The following is an 11,454-nucleotide window of genomic DNA, read 5'->3' as shown; positions in this document are numbered from 1 at the left end:
TGGGACCTTGCCCTGTGGTCGGCTCTTCTGATTTCATGGTGAGGGAGGATTGCCTTCATTAAAATGAATGTGTTGCCCAGACTTTTGTACCCTCTGCAGATGCTGCCTGTACTGCTGTCGACTAGAGTTGTTAAGGAAATTAATGGAATGATTAGTACAGTTATCTGGAACAAAAAGAAACCGCGCCAAGTTTGTTAAGCTCCAATCACCAGGAGCTAAGGGAGGGTTGGGTCTCCGGAATATCGGGCTATATCAATTGGCCTCTCATCTAAGGTTCAGAAGAGATTGGGTGAGGATGGACCCAACATCCCTCTGCCTCGATATAGAAGCAGACCAGTCACTTCTCCCTCTATCCAAAACTGGCATAGGCTGATTACAGAATGCACCCCCATGGAATTTTTAATGTCTATAGTTCATTCAAAGTCTGATATATTTGGTAAATTATGCGACCCCTCTCTCAGATATCTCGGTTCCAATTTGACTGACTTGCTCCTCCAGGGCTTTCAATCAGTGAATTAAATTCAACTTAGGCCGGGAGTAAGGCACAGTGTTTAGCACTGCTGCCGCACAGAGCCAGGGACCCAGGTTAGATTCCTTGAGTGGCTATCTGTGTGGAGTTTGCACGTTCTCCGGTTTCCTCCTACAGTCCAAAGATGTGCAGGTTCAGTGGATTCATCATGCTAAATTGCCCCTTCGTGTCCAAAGGTGTTAGGTTAGGTGGGCTGACCATGATCAATGCACAAGGTTACGGGGATAGGGTGGGAAGTTTGCCTCAGTGAGTGCTTTTTCTGAGGGTCAGTGCAGACTTGAAAGAGCGAATGGCCTCCTTTTGTACTGTAGAGATTCTATGTCATCTATGTTATGATATTCATTTCAATTCGACTATGCTGTTAGTCCATTTGTAATATTTTGGGGTGTGCATTGTTCGCCTTCCATTTTTATATAACCTTACCCTCTTTCTCCACTTACTATGCTAACCTGTTAACTGGTTGTTCAATAGATCAGGCAGTTCATCTCGAGGCTCTGGTCGCTCAAATATCCTGCCACAAATTAATTCTGCAATGTGTTGCTTGTATTTATGCTGGCCGTATCAGTTGTTCTGCACTGTACCCATTTTCCACAAATTTTCTATTATTCTGTTTCATTCATTGTTTAAAAATTGGTTAAAAAACATAACAAAAGAAATATTAAAAATATTAACTCATCCATGAATACATTCAGCGAACCCCAGACTCCACTGGTCCATTTGAAAGAGAAATCCAGAGACTACCAACACTCTGAGGGAAGAGATGACTGGAAATATATAACGTAGCTACAGTACAATATTACACTACTGAAATAATAATAAATATACTTCATTATAGAACCATGAACAATATATCTAATATGTACCATATAACAACACTGGACATATCTCTGTCAGATATTAATTTACTGACCCCTTAAATGTCATCATCTCCTGGGGAAACCAGCCCTTTAGTTGTGAACTTTAGGAAATAGACCATTTTTTTAGCCAAATGAATAAATGTGTCAAGCTGAGGGAGCAAAGGATGTCAATGTCTTTGAGAGAGAGAGACCTGGGCCAACCTTTGCAGAGTCTGCACCCTCCATGGATTCACTTCCTTCCCCTTCAGTTGCTGCAAGTGACCAATTGAAGGTCAGAATGAGAAAAGAAATGGAAAGGGGAGAAAAGAAAGTGTTTTACTCCCAGATGTTGGAGACAGGAGGAGGTTTAATTCAACTTCAGCTTTGTGACATCATAATGGGGACCTGACTGAATCAGCCAATAGGAATTACTCTATCCGCGGAGTCGTCACCGGGTTCCAGTGCGCGAACGCAGGAGCCCCGCCCCCACCCGTTCAACCTCCTCCCTCCTCAAGAGAAATTTTCCACGCTCCAGCCAGAGCGAGAAGCCGCTCGGTGACCTCAACCCTGCCTGAGACTGCGCATGTCTAAGGGAGAGTGGGAGCTGCGGATAGGCAGGGGAGCTCACCTCCTGACCTTCCTGCTGAGGCATTGGCCAATGGGAACAGTTACGCGACGGAAGGACTCGTGTCCTTCAGCCAATCAGAGTGCGGGGTTGGTGTGACTGAGCTTCACTCCGGCGGAAACTTCCTCCTGGGCTTTCATCAAACAAACCTCCAGACGCCGCTGGTTCTCCAGCATTCTGCACCTTTCATCAGCAGTGGCAGAAATGATCATCCCCGCCCCCGGCATGAGCTTTACACGTCTGGAGGGGGAAATACCAGGGGCCGAGTTAACGGAAGAACTCAAACTCTTCCTTATAATGTGCAGTGAATGAAGTATCTCTGATCAGGGAGGCATCAAACCTCCACTTTTTCGACCTGGGGTGAACCCTCGAGCAGAACCTCCAGAAAAGCGGGGCGGCGGGGGCGGGGCGCATTTAAGATGTTCCCTGTGGTGCAAGCGGACACCAGGTCGTCCTCGGCACGAAGAAGTCGGCGATTCTAGTCTGACATTGCTGTGGGACTGGAAAGAAGGTAAAATCTCCGCCCCATGGGTGCAAAGTTCCCCAAATATCCACATAACCCACCTCCTCACAAGCCGAGACCAACGCCCGAGCCTGGTAACCGGGAGCTTATCCACCAGAGGATATAAGTGGCCGTTGAAGTCATCAACCACAAAAGACTTAGTCAAAGCTAACTGCAAAATCCACAAAACCCTTCACAATGAACTCTGGGGAGTCATTCGGGGATCCATAAACATTCATTATTGAAACAACATCTCCATGCACCAACCCTCTGATGATCACATATCTACCTCCTTTATCCTTGGTGCAGGTTTCAACCTCAAAAGGGATATTTTTATTAATAAGGATTGCCACACCTCTGCTACTTGATGACAAAGAGGCAAAAAAAAATCCTCCCCACCCAATCCGGCCTCAATTTAAAGTGTTCCTCATCATAGAATCCCTTTCAGAAGGATGCCTTTCAGCCCATCGATTCCGCACCTGCCTTTGAAAGAGCACCCTACCGAGGCCCATGCCTCCACCCTATCACTGTCACCCAGTAACCCTACCTAACCCATTTGAACTTGAACAGGCTTTTTTGCATGTCCAATCCACCTAACTTGCACATCTTTGCCCTGTAGGAGGAAACTGGAGAACCCAGAGAAAATCCACACAGACACGAGGAGAAGGTGCAAACCAGGCAGTCACTCGAGGCCCAAATTCAACTTATATCTCTGGCGCTGGAAGGCATCTGCGCTAACCACTGTGCCACCTTGCCGCAACAAATGAGTTTAAGCTAGATGAGTTTCCTGCAATAAAGCTATGTCGATTTTCTCCTTACGAAAGGAGAGGATCTTATTCCTTCTGATAGGGTGATGGATGCCCTGTACATTGCCTGAGAAAATTTGCAGATTAACTGCCACCATTAGTTAGGCGACAGAGAGAACAGGGACAGATTTTCACGCCAGAATTGGGCGGGCGTCATTAACCCCCTCCTCCAACTCACTTTACACCACAGGCACCAAGGTATCCCCAAACTGCTCCTTTCACAGACAAAAAGCTCCTTTCAGCTCCATTCACTGTACCAGAGTAGGGTAAAGTCAACAACACATAAACCAACCCATAATAACAAAAATACAAAAGAATCACGACCACAATAGATCAAAGCGAACTTTTCTCAATAAGACTGAGGACCCGGAGGGTTATCCCCACGGCCAGACTGTTGTTACCCTCAGGATACCTTCTCTAAACTGAGGAGAGGAAAAGAAGGGCCAACAAGGGAATGGAGATCGAATGTCCCTCCTACATTTTAGACCCACCCGTGAAGACTTGCATCCATCACCACCCACCCTTCGGCAATGGCACCACTCGGTTCCGCCATGATTAACACTCGGATAATAGAAGAAAGACTACAGATATTAAGCACACGGCACATCTACCATAACTGAGATAAGATAATACGAGTCCCTGGAATACTGAAGGAGAAGAAGACATTCAATTGGCGCTCACAGAATAACAACTCCCTTCAACAGGATAAAAGATAACAATATCAGGCAACAACACCATGATAGCGAAAGAGTCTGGATTAGAGCCTGAGTTAGTCTGAGCTGCAAACCATCCCTCCAAATCCTTGCCCTTCAAAGATTTAGTGAAGACCAAGGCATTAGTTGGATTATCGAAAGACTTGACGGAGTTGTCGGATACAATTTTCAGGGTCGCTGGGTTAAGACCATAAGACATAGGAGTGGAAGTAAGGCCATTCGGCCCATCGAGTCCACTCCACCATTCAATCATGGCTGATTTCAACTCCATTTACCCGCTCTCTCTCCATAGCCCTTAATTCCTCGAGAAATCAAGAATTTATCAACTTCTGTCTTAAAGCCACTCAACGTCCCGGCCTCCACCGCCCTCTGTGGCAATGAATTCCACATACCCACCACTCTCTGGCTGAAGAAATTTCTCCTCATCTCTGTTCTAAAGTGACTCCCTTTTATTCTAAGGCTGTGCCCCCGGGTCCTAGTCTCCCCTGCTAATGGAAACAACTTCCCTACATCCACCCTATCTAAGCCATTCATTATCTTGTAAGTTTCTATTAAATCTCCCCTCAACCTCCTAAACTCCAATGAATATAATCCCAGGATCCTCAGACGTTCATCGTATGTTAGGCCTACCATTCCTGGGATCATCCGTGTGAATCTCCGCTGGACCCGCTCCAGTGCCAGTATGTCCTTCCTGAGGTGTGGGGCCCAAAATTGCTCACAGTATTCTAAATGGGGCCTAACTAATGCTTTATAAAGCTTCAGAAGTACATCCCTGCTTTTATATTCCAAGCCTCTTGAGATGAATGACAACATTGCATTTGCTTTCTTAATTACGGACTCAACCTGCAAGTTTACCTTTAGAGAATCCTGGACTCGGACTCCCAAGTCCCTTTGCACTTCAGCATTATGAATTTTGTCACCGTTTAGAAAATAGTCCACGCCTCTATTCTTTTTTCCAAAATGCAAGACCTCGCACTTGCCCACGTTGAATTTCATCAGCCATTTCTTGGACCACTCTCCTAAACTGTCTAAATCTTTCTGCAGCCTCCCCACCTCCTCCATACTACCTGCCTCTCCACCTATCTTCGTATCATCGGCAAACTTAGCCAGAATGCCCCCAGTCCCATCATCTAGATCGTTAATATATAAAGAGAACAGCTGTGGTCCCAACACTGAACCCTGCGGGACACCACTCGTCACCGGTTGCCATTCCGAAAAAGAACCTTTTATCCCAACTCTCTGCCTTCTGCCTGACAGCCAATCGTCAATCCATGTTAGTACCTTGCCTCGAATACCATGGGCCCTTACTTTACTCAGCAGTCTCCCGTGAGGCACCTTATCAAAGGCCTTTTGGAAGTCAAGATAGATAACATCCATTGGCTCTCCTTGGTCTAACCTATTTGTTATCTCTTCAAAGAACTCTAACAGGTTTGTCAGGCACGACGTCCCCTGACTAAATCCATGCTGACTTGTCCTAATCCGACCCTGCACTTCCAAGAATTTAGAAATCTCATCCTTATCAATGGATTCTAGAATTTTGCCAACAACCGAGGTCAGGCTAATTGGCCTATAATTTTCCATCTTTTTCCTTGTTCCCTTCTTGAACAGTGGGGTTACAACAGCGATTTTCCAATCCTCTGGTACTTTCCCTGACTCCAGTGACTGTTGAAACATCATCACCAACGCCTCCACTATTTCTTCAGCTATCTCCTTTTCGAACTCTAGGATGTAGCCCATTTGGGCCCGGAGATTTGTCAATTTTTAGACCTCTTAGACATAAAGCGACATAATTCGCTCCGGAGCCTTGAGTTCCCTTCAACCTTCATCGAAGCCTCGATGCTTCGTTTGTGTGTCTGCCGAAAAGTCCTGGAAGAAGGAAATCCTCACTCCCTCATGGAGCCAGGTCCCACCTCCCCTTACCTGTCGCCAGGATCTTCTGGTGATCTTTCAAGTTGTGGAAGTGAATGGTTACAGGCCTGGGATGAAAACTATCCCTCAGCCTCAAAGACATGATCCGGGGCCCTTTCTAATTTGAAACACCCAGGCTTCACATCCAGCTTGAGAAAACGTGGCAGCCGGTCCTCGAAGAACCTAGCGGGAGCCTTACCCTCCACCCCTTCTGGCAGGCCGACGACTCGGATGTTCTTTCTCTGACCCTCGGTTCTCCAGGAGTCCACCACACCACTCAGCCAGTTTTCCAAGGATTAAATTTTTGCCTCCACGGAGGAGGCATCTTGCTCAACATTCAGGATTCTCTCCTCGGGATCGTCGGCCCTTGGTGTTTTACAGCTCGGCTCATGAGCTCACAGATATTGAGTCAGCACACTCAGCCTCTGGTCAATAACACGGATAATGTCGCTGACATAGGTCGGCCAATCATCCCACAGAATAGACAAGCAGGCTCGATGGGCCGAATGGCCAACTGCAGCTCGTATTTGTTATGATCTCTGTGCCCAGGACAGGAAGCAGTGAGCATGGATCTGTCAATCAACCTGAATCAGCACCTTCAGGAGAATTGGGAGGGTGGATATTAGATACAGCAGAGTGAGAATGGAGGGAGAGTGTGTGGGATGGAGATTTACAGCTTTGGGGAATGAGAGAGGAAAGAATGCTCTCTAGGAACTAGAATTGTCTGTTCTGAGTTTCTATCCTGCACTGACAGTGATGTCTTTTGTAAATTGTTTTTATAGGATATTAGAAGAGGAATTACAGACAGAAATCCCAACCGTCACCTCTCAATCTGACTGAGTCTCTCAATTTCTTGGAACTGAACATCACCGGACTTTGAATCCAGAAGGAAAAATGTTTGGCTTTTCTGTCGGCTTCAAAAGATTTTAACCATCAGTGTGACTGGAAAAGCACCGAGACACACACACCCGAGTGAGAGTGTTCCAGAGCACTGACTGTGGAAAGAGCTTTAACCAGTTACACAGCCTGAAAAAACATCACACCATTCACAGCGGGGAGAGACCGTACACGTGTTCTCTGTGTGGACGAGGCTTCAACTGATCGTCAAACCTGGAGAAACACGAGGACACCCGCACCATGAAGAAACCTTGGAAATGCGGGGACTGTGGGAAGGGATTCAAGGCTCCATCTGCACTGGAAACTCATCGACGTATTCACACTGGGGAGAAGCCATTCACCTGCCCTCAGTGTGAGAAGGGATTCACTCAATTATCCGCCCTGCGAAGACATCGACGCATTCACACTGGGGAGAGGCCGTTCACCTGCTCTCAGTGTGAGAAGGGATTGACTACTTTATCGAGCCTTTGGAGACACCAACGAGTTCACACTGGGGAGAGGCCGTTCACCTGCTCTCAGTGTGAGAAGGGATTCACAGAGTTATCGAAACTACGGATACATCAGCGACTTCACACTGGGGAGAGGCTGTTCATCTGCTCTCAGTGTGAGAAAGACTTCACTGAGTTATCGAAACTGCGTATACACCAGCGGGTTCACACTGGGGAGAGGCCATTCACCTGCTCGCAGTGTGGGAAGAGATTCACTCAGTTATCCAGCCTGCGGAAACACCAGCGAGCTCACACTGGGGAGAAGCCATTCACCTGTTCTCAGTGTGAGAAGGGATTCACTCGGTTATCCACCCTGCGGATACATCAGCGAGTTCACACTGGGGAGAGGCCGTTCACCTGCTCTCAATGTGAGAAGGAATTCACTCAGTTATCCAACCTGCAGAGACACCAGCGAGTTCACACTGGGGAGAGGGCATTCAATTGCTCTCAGTGTGTGAAGAGATTCACTAGTTCATCAAGCCTGAGGATACACCAGCTTGTTCACACTGAGGAGAGGCCGTTCACCTGCTCTCAGTGTGGGAAGGGATTCGCTCAGTTATCCCACCTGCAGACACACCAGCAAGTTCACACAGGGGAGAAGGAGTTAACCTGCTCTTCGTGAGAGAAGGGATTCAGATATCCATACACTCTGCAGGAACACTAGCGAGTTCACACCTGGAAGAGGCCATTCACCTGCTCTGAGCAGGGGAGACATTCAATGATCTGTCCCAACTACAGAGACACTAGCGAGTTAATTCTGGGGAGAGACCATTTATCTGCTCTCAATGTGGGAGGGGTTTTGTGATTCATCACACCTGTTGTGACTCCAACAAGTTCACAATAAATTACAGATGTTGGTTCCATTGTTATTGTTTCTGCTCTCACTGACATCCAGGAGTGCATTCTGTTCATTCTGACATCTGGTGAATGGTGATGATTGGAGGGTTTCTTTCTGCTGGACTGGCCGGTCTAACACGTCTGCCTCCGGTGGGCTGACCATTTTTGACGCTAGTTGCTATTATCTGGTTCCAAGTTTGACGAGGAGCACAGAATGAAAAGGTGTTTGCACGTTGGAAGATATTTAGTTCCCAAAGCAGCCACGTTGCCATGAAGATGGGCTATGGTGGTTACAGGGTTCTTTTGTCTAATTTATCTGGATGTTTCTCGCAGAAGGAAACTGTCATGGTATGAGGGGCAAGTTGGCTGTGGTAGATTGGGAAATTACAATAAGCATATCACTGAAAGTGGCAACGCAGGTGGATAAGGCAACTAAGAAGGCAGACGGCATGCTTGTCTTCATTGGTCGGGGCATTGAGTATAAAAATTGGCAAGTCATGCTGCAGCTGTACAGAACCTTAGTTAGGCCACACGTGGAATATTGCCGACAATTCTGGTCACCAAAAGGATGTGGAGGCTTTGGAGAGAGTACAGAGGAGGTTTACCAGGATGTTGACTGGCCTGGAGGGTATTAGTTATGAGGAGAGGTTGGATAAACTCGGATTGTTTTCACTCCAGCGACAGAGGTTGAGGGAAGACCTGATAAAAGTTGACAAAGTTATGAGTGGCACGGACAGAGTGGATAGTCAGAAGCTTTTTCCCAGGTTGGAAAAGTCAATTACCAGGTGACAGAGGTTTAAGGTGCGAGGGGCAAAGTTTAGAAGAGATGTGCGAGGGAAGATTTTTACACAGAGGGTGGTGAGTGCCTGGAACTCGCTGCGGGAGGAGGTGGTGGAAGCAGGTACGATAGTGACGTTTAAATGGCATCTTGACAAATACATGAATAGGATGGGAATAGATGGATACAGACCCTGGAAGCACAGAAGGTTTTAGTTTAGACAGACATAATGATCCGAGCAGGCTTGGTGGGCCGAAGGGCCTGTTCCTGTGCTGTACTGTCCATTGGTCTTTGCTGTTCTTTGTATGACGATAGACAGGCAACCACTCGCATTTTATTCACATAAAATATAGATTCCTTTCAGAAGCAAAATTTAAACAGCAAAAGTGAAGCTATCGTGGCTAACAAGAAAAGTTAAAGATTCTATTAGATCAATGGAGGAGACAATATAGTCGTGAGCCTGAGGATTGGGAACTTGTTTTAGAATTCAGCAAAGGAGGAACAGGAAACTGATAAAGAGAAAATAGAATATTAGAGCAAACTGGGGAGAACTGGAAAGGCTCCTATAGGAATGTGAAAGGAAAAGATTGGCAAAGACCAATGTGGGTCCATTCCAGGCAGAGACAGGAGAGTTTATAATGGAGAATAAGGAAATGGCAGAGAACTAAACAATGTGTGTCTGTTTCACAGAGGAAGATACAGAAATTGTCCCAAAAACACGAGAGAACCAAGGGACCAGCGAGCACGAGGAACTGAAAGAGATTAGTATTCGTGAAAATGTAGTACTGGAGAAAATAATGTGGTTGAAAGTTAATAAATCCACAAAAGCTGATGCTCTACATCCCAGGGTGTTGAAAGAGGTGGCTGTAGAGAGAGTGGATACATTGGTGATCATCTTTCAAAATTCCATTGATTCTGGAATGGTTCCTGCAGATTGGAAGGTGGTAAATGTAACCCCACTATTTAAGGAGAGAGAGAGAAAACGGGGAACCACAGACCCATTAGCCTGACATCAGTAGGAGGGAAAATGCTACAATCTATTATAAAGGATGTGATAACATACGAATTAGGAGCAGGAGTAGGCCACTCAGCTCCTCAAACCTGCTCCACCATTCATTAAGTTCCCGACTGATCTGATTGTAACCTCAACTCCACAGAGGCCCCTGAGAAAATAAATCTGAGGAGATAGTAATAATATTCTTTATTATAATCATCTTTATTATTGTCACAAGTAGGCTTACATTAACACTGTAATGAAGTTACTGTGAAAATCCCCTAGTCGCCACACTCCGGCACCTGTTCGGGTACACAGAGGGAGAATCAGAATGTCCAATTCACCTAACAAGCACGCCTTGTGGGAGGAAACCGGAGCACCCGGAGGAAACCCGCACAGACATGGAGAGAACGTGCAGACTCTGCACAGACAGCGACCCAAGCCAGGAATTGAACCAGGTCCCTGGAGCTGTGAAGCAACGGTGCTAACCACTGTGCCTCCATGCCGCTGTGTCAGTTGTGGGGAACAAGAAAATGGCAGAGGAGTTAAACAGATATTTTGCATCAGTCTTTATGGTGGAAGATACTTTGAATATCCCATTAATACTAAAGAATATGGAGGGTGCAATTAAATACCATCACTGGAGAAGTTGTATTGGACAAACTAATGGGGATAAGATAAGTCCCCTGGATGGCTGCATCCTAGGATCCTAAAAGAAATGGCTACAGACATAGTGGATGCATTGATTGTAATTTTCCAAAAATCCTTGAATTCTGGAGAAGTACCAGAGGATTGGAAAACTGCCAATGTGACAACCCCCGATTCAAAATGGGAGGGAGGCAAAAAACGAGACACTGTAGGACGATTAGCGTAACATTTATTGGTCAAAAAAATGTTGGAATCAATTATTAGAAAGTAATAGCAGCACATTGAGAAAATCATAATCTAATCAAGCAGAGTCAGCATGGCTTTGTGAAAGGGAAACCGTGTCTGACTAATTTATCAGAGTGTTTCGAGGAAGTTTCAACCAGAGTGGATAGAGGGGGACCAGTAGATGTGTTGTATTTAAACTTCCAGAAGGCCTTTGACAAGGTACCTCACAAAACGTTAAGTCATGAGATAAGAACCCATGGTGTTGGCGTGGATAGAGAATTGGCTAATGAGGAGGAAACAACGAGTGGGGGTAAGGGGTTCTTTTTCAGGTTGGTGACGTGTAACCAGTGGGGTTCCACAGGGGTCAGTGCTGGGGCCGCAACTGTGTACAATTTATATTAATGACTTGGAGGAAGGAAGCGAACGTACTGTGCCCAAATTTGCAGACAACACAAAACTAGCTGGAAAGGCAAGTTGCGAGGGGGATACAAACAGTTTGCAAAGAGCTATTGATAGGTTAAGCAAGTGGACAAAATGTTGCCACATGGAGCATAATGTGGGAAAATGTGAAGTTCATTTCGGAAGGGAGAACAAAAGAACAGTATTATTTAAATGGAGAAAAACTACAGAAAGCTGCAGCACAAAGGGACTTGGGGGAACTTGTGCAC

The 11,454-nt window shown here is 46.1% G+C and overlaps 1 protein-coding gene across 1 annotated transcript; it reads left to right on the top strand.

Moving 5' to 3' along the window:
* The first annotated feature begins 2,112 nt into the window (after positions 1-2,112).
* LOC140420093 (uncharacterized) lies at positions 2,113-8,169 on the top strand. Its single transcript, XM_072504113.1, has 2 exons — positions 2,113-2,501; positions 6,702-8,169. The coding sequence occupies exon 2, from the start codon at positions 7,057-7,059 to the stop codon at positions 7,924-7,926; it is 870 nt and encodes a 289-aa protein (XP_072360214.1). The 5' UTR covers positions 2,113-2,501; positions 6,702-7,056; the 3' UTR covers positions 7,927-8,169.
* Positions 8,170-11,454: the final 3,285 nt, after the last annotated feature.

The sequence above is a fragment of the Scyliorhinus torazame genome, chromosome 5 (genome assembly GCF_047496885.1).
Source record: "Scyliorhinus torazame isolate Kashiwa2021f chromosome 5, sScyTor2.1, whole genome shotgun sequence".
Taxonomy (NCBI): domain Eukaryota; kingdom Metazoa; phylum Chordata; class Chondrichthyes; order Carcharhiniformes; family Scyliorhinidae; genus Scyliorhinus; species Scyliorhinus torazame.
Note: the sequence above shows the minus strand (reverse complement) of the source record. Positions and strands in the feature narration are given on the sequence as shown.

Excerpts from the sequence above, each read along its gene's own strand:
- LOC140420093 (XM_072504113.1), top strand. The coding sequence starts at position 7,057 with ATGAAGAAACCTTGGAAATGCGGGGACTGTGGGAAGGGATTCAAGGCT.